The 19,826-nt window shown below is 36.9% G+C and overlaps 1 protein-coding gene across 1 annotated transcript in view; it reads left to right on the forward strand.

The window, feature by feature from the left end:
- The window catches only part of GDAP2 (ganglioside induced differentiation associated protein 2), a 65,037-nt gene that overhangs the window by 5,208 nt on the left and 40,003 nt on the right, over positions 1–19,826 (forward strand). Inside the window, exons 2-5 of the mRNA XM_080802454.1 lie at positions 3,478–3,705; positions 5,012–5,151; positions 16,345–16,498; positions 16,904–16,992. Coding sequence (XP_080658580.1) covers positions 3,530–3,705; positions 5,012–5,151; positions 16,345–16,498; positions 16,904–16,992 — 559 coding nt within the window. The 5' untranslated portion in view covers positions 3,478–3,529. The remainder of the gene's footprint in view (positions 1–3,477; positions 3,706–5,011; positions 5,152–16,344; positions 16,499–16,903; positions 16,993–19,826) is intronic.

The following is a 19,826-nucleotide window of genomic DNA, read 5'->3' on the forward strand; positions in this document are numbered from 1 at the left end:
ATTACTCTTATTTTTGAAATAAGGGAACCCTGGCTTAAGTCAAGGATAGCAGCGCTGTTAGGTCCTAGACCCAAACTCAGGCCTGCTAACAGAACCCCAGCTCTCACATTGCACCACCCTGCCTCTCCCTCGCAGTATAATTGCATGTGGAAATAGTTATCTCAAAATACTAAAGAAGCCAAGCTCAAAACTGTACATAATCATTTCACCTATCATAGAAAAAGATAAGAACTCTATTAGGGAGTTTTTCCTTTCTTAACTTTTTTCCTTAAATGTTCTATAAGTGAGTATTACTTAGAAAGAAAAATTACTTTAAAGAAGTAATTGTGTCCTGAAACTACTTGAGTTTGCAAAATGAAAACTCAGTTTAATATTTAATGGAACTTTATATTATAGTTAAGAATTTTAACATGGGGTGCCTGGGTGGCTCAGTTGGTTAAGCAGACACCTTCAGCTCAGGTCGTGATCTCAGAGGCAGGGTCCTGGGATCAAGTCCTACATCAGACTCCCTGCTCAGCAGGAATCTGTTTCTCCCTCTCCCTTTACCCCTCCCCCAGCTTGTGCTCTCTCTCCCTTTCTCTCATGCTCTCTCTTTCAAATAAATAAATAAATAAAATTAAAAAAAAAATTTAGCGTGAGTCATTGTCTTCAACAATCTGTGAATAATTTTTTAAAGTATTAATTTCTGCAAAGTGTCATTCCATTGAGCTTCAGGCGGTTCAACCATGGAAAATGAATGTAGTCTCTATTTGTCCGCTATTCAGCTTGTCCAGCTCAGGTTTGAACACTTTTTAACAGATCAACAGATCTCGTGGTTGCCTCCAGTTTCAAAGGCCAATGGATAGACTAAACACCAACTTCTAAATAAAATTAGTTTCTTTATTTCAATAATCTCAAAGGAGTATTTTGTATCAAACAAGAATAATTTTCTTACATAGTTTTATCGTGGTATAATCTCTAAGGCCTTTCAGAAATTGTTAAATGATCACGCTTCCTACTCCATGTGCTGGTATAGGAATTAACATATTGTGCCTGATCCATGGTTCATTCCACTTAGTATGTCACCCTTCTCAGCAAGAAACACCGAGGAATTAGATGTAGAAAGGCATGTTTGTCCTCCTTGCCTCTAACAATAAACATAAGGATCACACAGAAAAACTTCTCTAACAAGTTCACACTGCAGCTTTCATTCCCTAATTGTCTGTCTTCTCAGTGTTACCAGTGACCTTTACCTTACCAAATCCACTAATCAATCCTCAGTCCTGTTACTCAACATTTCAGTAGCATTTACCCTAACTGATCCTTCTCATTCACTCCTCAAAATGCTGTCTTCACGTTGCTTTTAGTCTGCCATACTTTCCTGGTATTCTTTCCTGTCTTATCAATCCTCTCTATCTCTTTTTTTTTTAACTTGTCCTCTTTGCAGCCTGTAAGTTTTGCCTTAGGACTCAGTCTTCTGATTTCGTTTCTCCTTTTGTATTATGTCTCTTGGTAATCATGTCCAGTTCTCATAGCCTTAAACACCACCCACTGGCTGATTCTTCCATATTTATGTCTGTTTGCCCGACCTCTCTGAGCTCTAGCCTCATATAGCCAGTGCATGTCTGATGTCAATACTTGACCGAAGGAGGGGCATCTCAAACTTCATACATGCAAAAACACATGAGGAAGAATGACCTTGTCACTCCACTGCACAATCTACTCCAGTCTCCCCTTCCCTCTAAATAGAATTAACATCTACTCAGTTGCTCAAGCAAGAAATCGAGGAGTAACCTTACCTTTGATTCTGTTCTTTTCCCTCACCCTTCATATTCATTTAGCAAGTCTTGTTGACTCTACCTTCAAAATGCATTCCAAATCCAATCATTTATCATTGCCTTCGTCACCATCTCACCTAAATCCCTGCAGCCATTTTCTGCTGGTATTTGGTTGTACTCTCATCCCTACTGGATCTCACTGCAGCTCGGGTAATCTGACCAGTATTATCTATATTAAGTCATTCCATTTGTCAAGATCCTCTAACAGCTTCCCCCCATATTATGATAAGACCAAATCTTCTTATGGCTTACACACTGAATCATGTAGCCTTTCCCTCTGGCATTACCCTCATCACCTACCACTTATAACCTAGCTTATTCTATTCTATCCAGATCAGTTTCCTCGCCCTTCCCAGAAGACATAAGCTCCTTCCTGCTCTTTGGTTCTTTTCTCTCACTATTTCCTCCTCCTAAAACACTCTGCAGGGTTTCACATGGCCTGCTGTCTCACTTTATTTAGCTCTCTACTCAGATACTACCTTTTTTCTCATAATACTTTTTGCTTCCAGTCATTCCTTTGGATACCTGTTTACTTTGATTATTGTTTATCATCTCCTTTCCAGGAAGCATAAGCTTAGTAAGTGCTTGGACTTGCTGTCTTATTCACCAGTGTATCCCCAGTGCCTAGAACAATACCTGACATGTAATAGATGCTTACAAAGATTTGCGAATGAATGAATCTGCATTTTACTGAAACAGCTGCCTGACTTCTTGGCAAAATAAATATCCTTACTTCTCTTTGTAATACTTGATATTGTGTGTCTTCCTGTCACCCTCCTCTTCTAATTTCTGTATTTCCCTACAGCCAGCATCCTATACATCAGTGTCTTATGCCATATCTTATAAATTGTCCAATCCTGTTAATTCTTCTTCGTATGTTGCCTCTCAAGTCCATGCCTTCTGCTCCATCTGTTTTCCTAATAAGTTCATACTTTTATTATCTTTTGTTACTTGACTGCAGGAACTTCCCTGCTTCTCATTTTGTCTTACTCAGTTATCATTTAGTAAGATTTATTTAATAACATATTATCATTTGGCTGAACTCTACTTTTTTTTGACTGAACTCTTTAAATCGTCCGTATTATTTATCTTTATATCTCTTGCAGCACCTAGCAAGCCCCCCTCCTGTCAATTGCAGACATTCAGTGAATATTGAATAAGTTGTCCTGGGTTTCTGGAAAGTAGAACTGGTGGGCCATGTGATTATTTTAATGGCTGTGATTCTTTGAAAAGAAATTGTGCTGAAATAATCCCCCTTTATTCCTGTTTTAGAGAAGCTGTAGCAATTCTTTGTTATATATTGGTTTTTATGGAGTATTTTAAGCAGCTAGTCACACAATGTCCTTTAGAGTGTTTCACAGTAGAGATTTGTTTTTGGTTTTTTTTTTAAGATTTTATTTATTCATTTATTTGAGAGAGAGAGAGAGATCACAAGCAGGCAGACAGGCAGGCAGAGAGAGAGGGGGAAAGCAGGCTTCCTGCTGAGCAGAGAGCCTGATGCGGGGCTCGATCCCAGGACCCTGAGATCATGACCCGAGCCGAAGGCAGAGGCTTAACCCACTGAGCCACCCAGGCGCCCCAGAGATTTGTTTTTTGATCTAATAGAAATAAAGTAATATCTGTACTTCTCTATTAAAACAGTTCTTTCTTTTCTTTTAAGCTAAAGTCTGCAGTGAATATTGAATCCTGAGGAATTTGGGGAAAGACATTCCATGGATCCCTTGGGTGCACCTTCCCAGTTTGTGGACGTGGACACACTACCAACCTGGGGCGACTCATGGGAAGATGAATTAAATACTTCTGATACTGCAGCTGAAACGTTTCAGGAAGACACTATTAGATCACCTTTTCTTTACAATAAGGATATCAATGGGAAAGTGATTCTTTGGTAATTCTTTGATTAAATCATATCATGATATAATAATACCCATAAGTTCTTCTAAATTATTTTTTCTCATTGTTTCTTCTAAACTTTTTTCTCATAATTTCTTCTGAACTCTTTTTTGTAAGCCCTAGCATTGTTGAAATACTGTTTTGCTTATACTTACAGTTTTATTGAGGAATATTTGATATACAGTTAGCTGCATATATTTAAAGTGTACAGCTTGGTAGATTTTAACATGTATGTATCCATGAACCTGCTGTGTTACTTTGATCACCACAGTCAAGATAGTTAATATATTTATCACCCCCAAAAGTATTTCTTTGTGTCCCTTCATAATCCCTCCTGTCTCCTTCTCCTCCCTGACTCCACACCTCCCAGCAACCATTGATCTTTCTGTCACTATAGATTAGTTTGCATTTTCCAGAGTTTTATATAAATGGAAATCACATGACCTTTTTTTTTATTCTGGCCTCTTTCATTTAGCATAATTATTTGAAAGTTCATCTATGTTCTTGCATATGTTAGTAGTAATACCTTTTTTTTAAAAATAAAGCTTTATTGAGGTATAATTCATGTATCATACAATTCACCAGTTTAAATTGTATGTCTGTGTTTTTTTTGTATATGCAAAAAGTTGTATAAGCATCAGCCATAGTCAGTTTTAGAACATTTTCATCACCTCAAAGTCCTGTATACATTAGCAGTCTTTTCCCATTTCCCCCATCTCTCAGCTGCAGCCAACCACTAATCTGCTTTCTCTGTCTATAGATTTGTATATTCTGGACATTTCATATAAATGGAATCAATTGTGACTTAGTATAACATTTTGAAGGTTCATCCATATTGAAGTATGAATCAGTACTTCATTCTTTTCTGCGGCCAAGTAATATTCCATTGTATGGCTATACCTATCACATTTATCAGTTTATCAGTTCATTAGCTGATAGACATTTGGGTTGTTTCCACTTTTTGGCTATCATAAATAATGCTGCTGTGATGTACTCTTGAAACCAACCGCTTTCCACTGTCTAAGCATTCTATTACAGTGAAAGAGAAATACGAAAGAAGCAAAGGAGTAACTTGAGGGTTCTGTGGATTTCAGGGTTATAGCATTTGCATTGAAGATTCTAAGATGTCAGATTAGTCTTCCTGAGTCCAGAACTACTTTTTCACTCTTGCTTAAGCTTGTGAGCTACCAAAACCAATGTTGTGAGGGGAGTGAGGATAGAATGTTTTGAAAGAATTAGCAGTTAGCTTTCTTATCTCCCTACTTTTCCCCACACTTGTACTTTGTTTCTCATTTCCTCAGGAAAGGAGATGTGGCATTACTGAACTGTACAGCCATTGTGAATACCAGCAATGAAAATCTTACAGATAAGAACCCTGTGTCAGACAGTATCTTCATGCTCGCAGGACCTGATTTGAAGGAGGACCTCCAGAAACTTAAGGGTGAGTGAGGTTTCCTAGGTATATTATTGCTTTAGGAAACATTTATTTTTGATATGTGAAGAAGCATGTTTTGCATTTAGTGAGAATACTAAGTAGATATGGCTATTTTGTTGTTGTTTAAACTTCATAAACACAGCTTTTGAAAACCCCACATTGTGTTAGAAGCAGAACACTGATACTTTACTCTCATGATCTCAAATTTGAAAATGACAGTCACTGTAGCCAGTTAAAGCTTTGGTAGTGTTTTCTTGGCTGTATATTTTTCTTGCACTAATAAGCTTTGGGAAACAACTATTCTTTCTCTAAACTGAAAAATTTTATGATTTGATATTGATAGAGAATTTTTCATTTACCTCATGGGAAGCGATTGTTGCACTTTGGAAATGTAATTGACTTACTGATAAAACCAAAATGCATTTTAAGAGCAAAATATATTCTTGACTAATTTTGCACTTGTTCCTTTTTTCTTAACCAGAACATTCTTCTGAGAATATTTCATTGGAAATGGGGACAGGAAGAGTTCTATTAGTTCAGAATCTTGTTTACTTTATTTGCATTCATTCTCTTAAATTACCAACCTGGCAAACCAGGTTACTGTTATTTGAGCCCAAATAGAATATTATGAAATTCAATCATCCCATTTTATAAAAAGTAATTATGAAATACAGCAGTGTTTCTTAAAATGTAAACAACAAATCTCAACTCCATAAAATCCTGATTTCTTTGATCTCTACCATTTAATAGTGAAAACTGTTTTCTAACCTAATAAAGATATTAGCATTTGAGCAGGAATACATAATGCTGACTCCATGAACAAAGGAATAGGGAAGAAGTACATTATCGAATCAAGAAACTGAACTCTATGATAGCAGAAAGAGGGGGAAAAAGGCCTCAGTTAAACTAAAAACATGATACCATGAAGAACATGTAGAAATTAGAAAATGTCGTACAGATAATACTGAGAAGTTCCTTGATAACGGTAATAGAGAAGTTGGTCTGGAAAAATGCCTATGGCCCGTGTGCATATGTGTGTGTGTGTTCTCAACCTTAGAGCTGGACTTAGGGATAAGAAAAAGGAAGTGGGGCACCTGGGTGGCTCAGTAGGTTAAGGCCTCTGCCTTTGGCTCAGGTCATTGGTCTCTGGGATGTGTGATCGAGCCCCACATCAGGCTCTCTGCTCAGCGGGGAGCCTGCTTCTCCCTCTCTCTCTGCCTGTGTCTCTGCCTACTTGTCTCTCTTTCTTTCTGTCAAATAAATAAATAATTTAAAAAAAAAAAGGAAAGAAAAAGGAAGTAAAATAATATCTAATACAAGGGTACAAGTAAAGCTTCAGTATTTAACAGCATGTATTTGGGAGCCTCCAAGCAAGAGTTTACATTATAACTCTGCCCTTCACTAACTGTGTAATGTAAAACCAATTAGTTCACCTCTGGGCCTGAGTTTCCTTTTCTCTAAAGTGGGCATGGTGATAATAGTCTCTACCTCAATTTCTGACACATAGCAAGAGTTCCGTGTGTATTTGGGGATGGAAACAATATCATGAAAACCAAATTAAATAATGACCATTAAGTGTTAGGCACATTCTAAGTGTTTAGTGTTATTGCTGATGTTAGCTACAGGCCTCAGTTGTTTGATGAGTCAGTGCCAACCTGCGGGCATCTACAACAACTTCATGAGTGATTACAGTGTGACTTCCCAAATCTGTGTGTGATAGAAAGCAGAGAGGAGTTAATAAGGAGATTTTGGATATTAGACCAAAGAATTTTAAATATTCTGAACTGACTGGTAGTATGAGCCAAAAAATGAAAACATTGACAGGGATGAATATAAAAGTTTTGCAATAAGTTTAAAACCTTAATTATCCAAATTCTGGTTGGGGAAGCCCAGTTTGACAACCCTTATTATATAAGAAAGTATTTGCTATTGGAAAAATGGCATTATCATTCATTCCATTTTTCATGCAAAAAACAGGTTAATGCTTTACTTCTTATCCCCCACATAAAGTTTGTCATCAAGCCATAAATATATCTTGAATCTCTTTATCACCACTGCCTCCAACCTAGCCTATCCTGCCATCATCCCCTCTGTGGACTACAGCCATAGCTTCCCTTTCATCTGGTCTCCCTACCTTCATTCTTCTTTAACTAAATCTCTTTAATACATGCAGTAAGCATTGCTTTTTAAATTGTAGATCCCTTGGTATTGGTTCTCTGCTTTAAACCATGTAGTGCCTCCCATTACACTTAAAATGTAAACTCCTTAAACTGGTTCCCTGAGGACCTTCAAAATATCAGTTACTTGCCTCCAGGCTCCTTTCACATCCCCTTTTCCGTTCTGTAACATATTGAACCGATCTGATCTCTAATTTCTTCCTTTAGCTCCTTTTCAATTTTGCATGTACTTTGCTCCTTCTCTCAGTTCTTCACTCTTATTCTTAAGTCTTTGCTTGTATCTCTTTCACAAAGCCCTGTTCCATTTACTTCAGAATTGTCTAGTCTCCCCATGATATATGCTCCCAGCATGTAGTGCTTCTCTTTGGGGCTCTTATCACAGTTGTAATTTCATAAATTGTTTACCTGATGAAAGTGTTCTCGTTAAACTTTGGCTTCTATGAAAGTCTTATTGGTCTCCATGTGTTCTGTAACAAGAATAGTGGAGTCATCCTTTAAGGAATAGATAAATGACTAGAAATTCTCTGGGATTTTAACTAGCTAGACTCAGCAATGATAAGGTCTCATTTCTACTGAGAACACTAACATTATCAGATCGTATCACTAGAAGTATAGCATCATAGAGGAAGGTAATTTTTTATCAGCTTAAAATAGACTATTATGTCTATAAGCTGTTTTATGTAAGCCTGATAGTAATCCACAGGGAAAAAACCTTTAATAGATACATAAAAGATAAAGAGAAAGGAATTAAAGCATACCAGTAAGAAAAAGAAGTCACAAAGGGAGACTGCAAGAAAAGAACAAAGGAACTTAAAAAAAACTCAGGAAGCAATTAACAAAAGGGCCATAGTAATTCCTTACCTAGCAATAATTACTTTAAGCATAAAAGGACTAAGTTCTCCAGGCAAAACACACAGAGTCGTTGTTGGATTTAAAAAAATAGATCCAACAGTATAGTGTCTACAAGAGATTCACTTTAGGTTTAACAACACACATAGGCTGAAAGTGAGGGGATGCTAAAAGATATTCTGTGCAAATGGAAACCAAAAGAGAGCAGGAGTGGCTGTACTTATGCCAGATAAAATAAAGTTTCAGTCAAAATTGATCATAAGAGATAGAGGTCACTATATGGTGGTACAGGGGTCAGTTCATCAAGGGGATGTAACAGTTGTAAATATGTATGTACCCAACATTGAAGCACCTAAATAAATATTTAAGGCAAATGTTAATATACTTAAATGGAGAAACAGCAATACAGTAATAGTTGGGGACCACAGAATACCACTTTCAACACTGGATAGATCATCCAGGCAAAATTAATAAGGGAACAAACGGCCTAAATTATACTGTAGACCAAATGGACCTAATAGACATATACAGGACATTCCATCCAACAACACCAAATACACATTTTTCTGAAGTGCATACAGAACGTTCCCCAGGAGAGATCATATGTTGGGCCACAAATCAAGCCCTATCAAATTTAAGAAGATTGAAATCATATCAAGTATCTTTTCTGACCACAATGGTGTGAAACTAGAAATCAGTAATAGGAAAATTTAAAAATTCACAAGTACATGGAAATTAATACATTTCTGAACAATCAGTGGGTCAAGAAGAAATCGAGGGAAATCAGAAAGTATCTCAAAACAAATGAAAATACAATATACCAAAATTTATGGGATGCAACAAAAATAGTTCTAAGACAGAAATCCATAGCAATAAATGCCCAGATACTAAGCGAAAAGAAAGGTCTCAAATAAACATCCTAACTTTAATCCTCAATAATTAGAAAATGAAGAATAATCTAAACCCAGAATTAGCAGAGGTAAGGAAATAATAAAGTCTAGAGCAGAAATTAAAAAAAATAGAGACTAGAAAGAATTTGAGAAAGAATCAATGAAAAAATAATTGATTTAAAAAAAATTGACAGACCTTTAGACTAACCAAGAAAAAGCAGTCAAATAAAAGCATAAATGAATGAGGAGATAGTATTACAGCTGATACCACAGAAATATAAAGGATCATTGGAGACTGCTATGAATAATTATAAGCCAACATATTGGATAACCTAGAAGAAATGAGTAAACTCCTAGAAAGATATGGTCTGCCAAGTCTAAATTGTGAAGAAACAGAAAATCTAAACAGACTGGAAGAAGTAAGGAAATTGAATCAGTAATCAAACACCTCCCAACAAAGATAAGCCTAGGGCTTGAGAGCTTCACTGGTGAATTCTATCATACATTTTAAAAAGAATAGCAATTTTCCTCAAATTTTTCCCAAGAATCAAAGAAGAAAGAACATTTCTAAATTCATTTTACAACACTAGAATTACCCGAATACCAAAGCCAGGTAAGACACTGCAAGAAAACTGTAGTCCTGTATCCCTGATGAATATAGGTGCAAAAATTTTCAACAAAATACTAGCAAACCAGATTTAACAGTACATTAAAAGGATCATACACTACATTTTCTTTATTCATTTATCTACACATTTGTGTGTGTACATATATACATACACACATATAAACAAGTGTGTATATATTATATGTTGTAAGTTACACATACACACAATGGGATATTATTTAGCCATAAGAAAGAAGGAAATCCTGCCATTTGTGAAAACATGCATAGTACTTGATGGTATTGTGTATGGTAAGTGTAGTAAGACAGACAAATATTACATGACTTCACTTATATGTGGAACCTAAAAAAAAGCTGAAGTCAAAGAAGTAGGAGAATGGTGGTTGCCGGAGAGTAAGGGAGATGACATGTTGGTCAAAGGAAACAAATTTCCAGCTATAACATGATTAACGTCTGAGGATGTAATGTACAACATGGTGATTATAATTAACAATTCTGTGTTACATACTTGAAAGTTGCTAAGAAAGTAGATCTTAAATGTTCTCATAAAAGAAAAAGGTAGTTATTTGAGGTGGTAGATGTGTTAACTAACCTTATTGTGGTTAACTATTTCTCAATGTATACTTGTATCAAATCTTCATTTTATACACTTTAAACTTATACAGTGTTATGTGTTGATTATGGTGGGGGTGGGGAGAAGAAGTACAGTATCAGAGTCAAGAATGGCTGTCCTTTATTTGTCTTGGTAGGACCTGTAGTATACAGTCAGTATTCGTCTTATTTTTATTACTACTTTTTAAGAGTCATGATAAACTGGGGTACACCTAAAAGAAAATGATTAGCATTATATATACACTATGGAAACCATACAATTTGAAGGTATAGTTTAAAGGGCTGGGGTTGGGACGCCTGGGTAGCTCAGTCGGTTAAGCGTCTGCCTTTCGGCTTAGGTCATGATCTTGGTCTAGGATCCAGTCCTGGGTTGGGCTCCCTCCTCAGCGGGGAGTCTCCTCCCACTCCCCCTGCCTGCTGCTCCCCTGGTCATGTGCTCGCTCACTCTCTCTCTCTCTCCCTCTGACAAATAAATATATAAAATCTTTTTAAAAAAGAAAAAAAATAAAGGGCTAGGGTTGCCATAGAGAAAATTTGAGGAAAACATGATTGTCTTCCTCAAACAATTGAAAAAGCTTTGTACTGAAGAGAGTGAGAGATAGTTTTATTGTGTTGCTAGAATCCTTGGTGGGAAGATACATAAAACTTCATCTATCAGTTCAGTCAGAGAAAATTTTCTAAGAAATAGAGCTTCCTAAAAATGGAGTGGGTAGACTTGGCCTATTATATCCAAATTAAAAAAAAAAAAAAAAAAGAGTATGTGTGTGTGTGTGTGTGTGTCTGTGTCTGTGCTTCCCAGTCTTACATCCAGTCTTTGAATTTAGGAATTTTATGAACCTAAAGCTATGTGGGTTATTGTTTTTGTAAAGAATGTGTGGTAAGAGAGATTGATAAATGATGTTCAGCTTTAGAGTCAGAATAGCATCTGATAATTGGCCTGTCTACTTGTTTCTGGGCAAGAATCCATGTAATTTATAGATACCTAAGTAGCTTAAGTATCTCCATGTACAAAATGAAAAAAATACTTTCTTTTCCCATCAGGATCACTATATAGTTTTGCTGCTTAAATGTTCCATCACTTGGTTCTTAAATGCGCAGGTTTGCTAGGATGGGAGTACATGTACTACACTTTTTGATTGCTCTGTTCTCGTATGAATAGGACTCTTTGCTATAAGCATTAAGACAACTTTTGTATTTCTTACTGTGGATGTTGGGATTTAGAGAGAAGTAAGTGAAGTTGAAAAGCCCTAACTAATCTTTAATACTCAGATATATTCAGGTTATCATTGCAGGCAGCAGTGCTCCTCAGCGAAAGATGTAGTCAGGGATAAAAGATGCACTGGACAGAGTTATGGCTGGAGTGAACTCGAACTGATTCAGGAAATTTGTATTCGTTTTACAGGAATTAAAAATACTTTGAGGACTGTTTTAACTGTTGATAATGTTGTCAGGTTTTGGGCTTTAGGTTAGAAGAAATCTGGGCTTAGAAAGAACAAATGGAAGATTGGGAAGCAATGCAACAGTACTTAGCCTAAGTCTAGTCTCCAGAGTTCTGAGTTTTGGTTAACAATTATTAAAGGAAAGGCGAGATTCCCTGAACCAAAGTATCCTGAACACTTAACAGTTCTTTACTGTTTCTGTAGTCTATCCTCAGAGATCTTCGGGATTGATTCTGCAAACTGACTTCCCAAATATGTGTTTGCTTGCTTGCTTTATTTTTTTTATGTATATCATTTCTTTTGAATAATTGTTGTCTACTTACAGAAGCAATAAATGCAAATTGTAGAGATTATATGCACAGAAGCTATAAAATAAATGAAAACTTAACATTTCCATCCCACAAAGATCACCAGTACTACTTCTGTGGTACATATTCTTCTGGATCTTTCTGTAGGTATATGTAGGTATATGCATAAATTCTTAAATATTTTGTTAGCATAAAATAAAATAATTATATGTATATACTGTCCTTATCTTCGATCAGATAATTGTATACATACCTTTTAAAAAAAAGATTTTATTTATTTATTTGACAGAGAGAGAGTGAGCACAAGTAGGGGGAGCAGCAGGCAGAGGGAGAGGGAGAGGGAGAAGCAACCTCCCTGCTGAGGGGCCCAATCAGAGGACCCTGGGATCATGACCTGAGCAGAAGGCAGATGCTTAATGACTGAGCCACCCGGGTGCCCCAGCTGCATATATACTGTTCTATAGCATGCTTTCTTCAGTAAATGAATTCTACCTTTTGGCTTCAGAAATTACTTTATCTAATACCCAAACCATATTATAAATTTACAGTTGACCCTGAAATGCCCTTTGCAGCTACTTTGTCCTAACTGATATCCAATCCAGGATCACACATCTAACTATTGTATCTTTAAAAAAATTTTTTTTCCATCCAACTCAGCTCTCTTTTTATGATACCAACTTGTTGAGTGAACTAGGCTGAGATGTTTTCCAAGATGGCCCACCTTTGGATTTATCTCATTACCCTGAGGAGCTATTTGGTTTCTTGCTTTATCCCTTGCATTATAACCTGGAAGTTATATCTAATGGAATCAGGTTTGGCTTAAGCATTCCATAGGTGATATTGTATTGTGTACTTAATGTATCATATTGGAAGATGTATAAAATCTGATTGACCCATTAGTGGGCCATTACTGACACTAAGATGGTTCTCTGGTATAAAGTCATGACAGCTTGATTCTTCTATTTATATAGTTGTTTTACCCTTTGTGACTGAAAAGTAGTCAGTATGGGGTTATTTAAGCTCTGTGAATGTCCAGTTCTCTGTCACACGTTCACATAATGGTTTTAGCAACTATTTATAGGCTTTGTCTGAGTCAGTAATTTCATTAAGATTATGAAGTTACATTTTTCTAAAACTTATCATTATATCCATAGTTACTAGCTAACATTCCTGTAGAGTCTTTCCTCAATAACTGATATGTGGTTAGTCTGAATTACAGTTTCTGTGAGAGGACAGGGTAAATGTTTGTTTTATTTACCATTTTTCAATGCCTCAAATGGTGCCAAAGAGGTTTTTCCACCTTTCTCTTTTTCTACTGTCAGTTTGTACTTATGGCTTTTCATGGGTCAATGTATATGTGATCATAAAAGTCAAAGAATTTTATGTCACGATGTACAAAGGAAAGCATCAGTTCTCTGCCTTTCCCTTTCCTGCCCTGATACCTGTTCACCAGAGGCATATATACTTCCAAAACTTTAAGTTCCTTGTTTACCTTCTGTTTCCAAATAATATGCTGCAACTGCTATATTGATTTTTTTCCCGATCTTTTGACTTATTATGGAAATTAAAGATTAAATTCTTGTTCACCCATGCTCCTCTTTTTTTTTTTTTTTTAAGATTTATTTATTTGACAGAGATCACAAGTAGGCAGAGAGGCAGGCAGAGAGAGAGGAAGGGAAGCAGGCTCCCCGCTGAGCAGAGAGCCCGATGCAGGGCTCAATCCCAGGACCCTGGGATCATGACCTGAGCCGAAGGCAGAGGCTTTAACCCACTGAGCCACCCAGGTGCCCCCACGCTCCTCTTTTACATATACATGAAATACTCACATTTTCTTCCCTCTTCACTACCTTCCCAAATAGGCCTGTCAGATTTTTATTAAATCCCCATTCAGCATTAACATTGTGACTGAATAAGTATTACTCGCCACTGATTACAAAACTGATTAGTGTTCTTTTTGTACAACTATTTTCCTCTAAGTTAATTTTCTTAAGGTCCTCTAAGTTAATTTGCTTAATTTTCTAATTAACTTATTGATTCGATCCCAGACCTTTAAATAATAACTGTAAACCTCTCAATAAAGTAAAAAACTTTGTTTATCTTTCAGCTCCATCTTTTTCTTGGTAACGTCCCTCCTGGAATCCCCTGTCCTCTTTCCTCTCCAGACTGTTCTCTATGCCTGTTGTACAGTTAACATCCTAGGAAATCCTTTTTTCTTTTTAGTGGTTTGATCCACTCATTTTCTAGGTCTCATGCCTTTCTCTTCTGTGATGTACTCCTTAATCTTTGTGAGTATATCTACCAGGAGATTTCTGAGGATGAATGGCAGCAAAATTGCTGAGATCTTCTACCTTCATACTTGATTGGAAGTTTGGTTGGAAATGAAATTCTAAGTTGGTAATCATTTTCCAAGTTTTCGGAGGTATTGCTCCAATTTTTATTATTGCTTCTGAAAAATCAGATGCTGTTCTTATTCCTGAGTCTTTGTGTGTCACTGATCCCCGCCCTCCCCCACTGGAAACTTTATGATCTCATCTTATTTTGGGTGTTTTCAGTTTCACAGTGAGGTACCTTGGTGTGATTTGGGTATTCCGTGGGCTCCTTGGTCTAGAAACTTATCTTTCAGTTCTAGAAAATTTCTTGTTTTATTTCTTACCTAATTCCTTCCCTTTGTATTCTCTGTTCTCTTTAAAGAAATCTATTGGATATTGTACCTCCTTGCTTAGTCCTCCAATTTTCTTGTCTTTTTTTTTTTTTTTTTTTTTAGAGATTTTATTTATTTATTTGACAGAGAGAGAGAGATCACAAGTAGGCAGAGAGGCAGGCAGAGAGAGGGGGAAGCAGGCTCCTTGCTGAGCAGAGAGCCTGATGCGGGGCTTGATCCCAGGACCCTGAGATCATGACCTGAGCTGAAGGCAGAGGCTTAACCCACTGAGCCACCTAAGCGCCCCATTCTTGTCTTATTTTTTTATTGTCCAGCTTTTTATTTTCTGGAAGATTTCCTCAACTTTAGCTTTAACCCGTCTATTGAACTTATTGTTCCTGCTATCATGTTTTTCACTTGGCTATAAATTATATAAGCACTTTTTCCTGTTCTCTGAATATTTCTTTTTTACAACATACTGATTTTGTTTCAGAGGTACTATATCTTCTCTTACCTCTCAGACAGTAGTAATTATGGTTTTGGGAGTTGCATTCTCTCTTTTTTGAGCATTGCCTTGACACCCTGTGGTCAGAGGCTTTGCTCGCTTCCTGGTGATCCCCGAGTGTCAGTGCGTCAATTTTATTTATGAGGGAGGAACTGAGAAAGTGAAGGGAACCTTTGTGTGCATGGGCAAGAGTTACGCTTGGTGGATCTAGAAGCAGAGGATGCGCAGGAGCCCTGTTGTTTTGTTGGTGAACCTCCCTTAGTTGTCAGAATCTGTGAGTCCTTTAGTTTGGGTCTCCTTAGTTTCCTGGAAAGGAATCCTTCAGGGGTCTAAGTGTGGGCATCTACGTTTTAGAAGCCAGTTAGGAGCAGAGGGCTAGAGCTGGGGTTCTGGAGTCCAGAAACTCTAGTTCAGCATCTCCAAAGAGTAAACCTTCCAGCTGCTATGGTGATAAATCATTACCTTGCTGTGCTGGCTGGGAAAAGGTTGTTGCAGATTTGACTGTTTCTATGCAGACTTAACTCAGCCTCTTTTTAGTCCCACTTCACATCATAGCTTTTAGAAGTATGTAGTCCTCCAATTTTTGAGCCTTTCTAGTGTTCTGCAATAATAACAATAAGAATAATAGATAATGCATTTTGTACTTTGCTTGTATTGACATTTAGGCCTGTGAAGTAAGTACTAGTAGTATTCCCATTAAATAGGCAAATGAGGCATGGAGAGGTGAAGCATCTGCCCACGTAGCCCAGCAGGAAGGTGGTAGACCAAAGAGTTGAATCAGAGCAGTCTCTCCTGAATCCAGCACTGCCTTTCAGTGCAACCAGCGTGCTTTGTATTGGTGACCCTGTTTCTATGAGCAGTTAGGTTTCTCTGCTTGTGAAATCAGTTATTTCTAGGCCACTTTCTGCCTTCCAGAATTTTGATGATACCTATCTACTTCATGTCCTCTCCCATTCTCTCTGTCTCTTTTTTTTTTATACTTAACTATATTGCTTCACTGTCGTTTTGGGAGCAGAGATAAATGTTTGTGTTCAGTCCATATTTTTAATTGGGATTTCTCAAAATTCTTATTACTTTTCTGTTTTATGCCTACTGTTGTTGACTTTCTTTTTTCTAACACCTCCATGACTTATGTATGCTCCATTCTTCCCAGGTTGCCGGACAGGTGAAGCAAAATTGACAAAAGGATTTAATCTAGCTGCCCGGTTCATCATTCATACAGTGGGACCTAAATACAAGAGCCGCTATCGCACAGCCGCTGAGAGTTCCCTGTACAGCTGCTACAGAAACGTGCTTCAGTTGGCCAAGTACGGCTAATTCACTTCCTGGAAGCAGCATACCATACATTGTTAAAGGCCCCGGTTTCAGAATGAAACCTAGCCATGGAAGTCAATTTTGAGGGGTTTAAATCATGTAAGAGGACTCAGAAGATAAAATTAATTATCTTCACACACTAATGGGATAAAAGGAGTGGATTTGGGTGACTAAAGAATTTAACTTATTCCCATTTTACTCAGTCTTTACTTCGAATATATTTCCCCCAGATGGTACAGTTATAATATTGATAAAATTATTAAAAAGTATAGCTCGCTTAACTGTTATACTAGATTTGTTAAGAGAGTAGGGAAAGAGAGGTTGAGCTGCATTTTTAAATTAATTACATATGTATGTATTATGACTGTTGGTGGTTTATGTTTTCTGTTTGACTGCAGAGAGCAATCAATGTCTTCTGTGGGATTCTGTGTCATCAATTCTGCAAAACGAGGTTACCCTTTAGAGGATGCAACACACATAGCGCTTCGTAAGTAACACTGGAGATGCTGTGCACACACTGACTGAACACTTTGTAAGTGGCATAGGGATGCTGTGCATACATTGAGTCTTGTGGATTTTTTTTAATAGCTATTACATAGTGATAGCTAAAGGAGATCTCTCGATGAGTGGGTCATGGCACCCTGGAGGGAATTTTGTATTAATAAGTTGCTGAGCTCAATTTACTTTCTCAGGTTGATGTTTTCTCCACCTTTTCTCTGAAAAGGCTTACAGACTTGCCTATTAAATTGGTAAATGAAACCAAATCAAGAGCTTTGCCAAATGCATTGAGTATTTGAATCAATATTCAGAATAATGATAGCAGGCTATAACAATGAAGTCAAAACAGATATCATAATATCTTTATATAGCACTTTGCAGTTGAAACAACAGCTGTCACAGGTGCTCTTTGAGTATAAATCCTTGCATTGAGGTTAAAGACTGGACTCAATCATAATGAGACAGAATGTCATATGTGTTACAAAAACAGGATATTCAGCTCGAGAGAAACATGATCTCACTGTATTATTTGCAGGTTCAGACCACATCTAGATATTTGTATGTAGTTCTGGGTGTCCTATCTAATGAGACCCAAGCTAGAGAGCAAACAATTTGAAACATTAGTGGTATTTGTCCTAAAGAGACCATGCATTGTTTTCGCATATATGGTTCTCATCTCGAGTATCTAAAGGAGTCTCACTGTGAATTTATTCGTGCTACATTTTTAGAGCAGTGGTTCTGAACCATTTTGGGAGCCATCATAGATTACGTTGAGCATCTGATGGAAGAAAGTGGAACCTTTTCCCAGAAGAATGTACATATAGAGGGAATTTGTGTGCAATTTCAGGAAGCTTATAGATTCTTTTAAGGATTGTAGATAAGACCTTCAGTGGTAGAAGGCAGGCCTAAGACTGTGTCACAAGGAAGGAGACTTGGTCCCACTTGAGATGGGACTGTGTAATGGAAAGGTATTTTAAGTGAACTTCTTGTCACTGGGAATGTTTGTGCAGAAGCTAAATGACCATCTGTTGCAGATACTCCTCATTGAGGAGCAAAACTACCCCAGATGATCTTTAAGACCCATTTCTATCTCTAGAATTTAAAGAGGAGGAGCTGAAAGTTTTGTATCCACCAAAAAATTATAAACATATTCCAATATATAAAATTATTATTAGCCTGTAATTCTAAAGCATAGAATTTAGGGTGAGGACATAAGTAATCTTATTTAATAATTAGCTACTTTTAAGACTTAAGATCCTACAGCTCAAGGATTTTGTAGTAAATTTATATATTTTGTAGTTATGGTTTATATATATTAGACTGAGCTTCTTGAGGAGCAGAAAATTTTTCTTTTTTGCATTTCCAGGGCTTCCATATGTCAAGAATGCTTTACATGTGATACTTGCTTAAGAAATATGTATTTTAAGAAGGCATAAAGAAGTTCCATTTTGTTGCCTCAACAGCCCTGTGTTTTAGTGTCCATTTTATAAGTAAAGAGGCTCAGAAATTTATCATGTTCTCAAGGTTATGCAGACTCCTGACTCTCCAAGTCTCGTAACTTGTCTGTTATGCTAGATAATTCAGTTGTGCTTGAGGTTAGAACTACTTCAGTAGGAAACCAGGTTATCACTACTCTGCATGTATTCTGAATGGTGCCTTAACAAACCAAAGTTCCTGCTTTTTTATAATTCTTCTGACAAAGCTCTTGGCAGTCTTGACATTCTCTGATTCCTTAGCCCTTGCCCCATCATCCCATACATTGAGCTAATGTCTCTCTTTCTTATTAAAGTAATCATATAGGTCAGAACTTAAAGAGGCAATGACATTTTATAGAAAAGGCTCTGAAAAAGGAGTCCAGAAGACTGGTTTTTGATCCCAGTTCACCAGCTCTGTGGCCCCAGCTAAACCACTTGATAAATCACTCGATTTACCCTAGAGGTGTCAACTTTGAGCCGTACTTATAGTAAGAGCAGGTGAAAATCAACAGTGGCCATAAGGGACTTTGATGAAGCAATATCTAAGAATTGAATTAGCACAAATGAAATGGAAAACGTAAAGATAGACAAGTCAACTTATATTTTATAAGGCCTATTTGACTTACTGTACCTTAAATCTAATAGCAAAACTGTAGCATCTCATTAAAAAAAATACACACATATAAACAGTTGTGGCCTTTGGTCACATACTTTCTGAGCATTTAGGAAATCAATTGCAGCATATATGGGCCAACAACAAATCTAATAAATGTAAGTCTAAGTACTTAGTACCTAACTCTTTCCTGCTTATTAAACTATTACCAAAATTTATTTCATTTGAAACCTAAGTAATATCCTCATGATAGATCTATTGAGACTGTCTTTTTTTTTTTCTTGGTTCATGTACAGTTCAGTTCTTCATTAGAAGCCTGAAGAAACCTCTGCATTGGAATAAATTTATCAGGTTATTTATTAATTCAGCAAAATTTTGAGTGATTGTGTGGGAGGCCCCCTACTATATAGATGAGAATACAGTAGTGAGAAAAAAGATGATGCTCTCATTCTTATTGTGATTCCATGTTGGGAATTTTAATGTCCGAGATGTCATTCTCCCCAGTTAAAGGGCTTTCACTAAAAGTTAGTACATGACATCCTGGTTGGTTGCAAAGAATAGGGTACAGATGAAACTCTGAGAGAAACCATTTGAATTGGCAGTTGGTACTAAAATCTTATAGCTAGGACATCACTCTTTCTTTTCTCCTTTGTGCAGAATTACTTTTCTTAATGAATTCTGCTGAGGGAATTCAGTTTGGTTACTGTCTGGTGTTGTATTTTGTCTTCCTAGTGG

The sequence above is a fragment of the Martes martes genome (assembly GCF_963455335.1).
Source record: "Martes martes genome assembly, chromosome: 4".
Classification (NCBI taxonomy): domain Eukaryota; kingdom Metazoa; phylum Chordata; class Mammalia; order Carnivora; family Mustelidae; genus Martes; species Martes martes.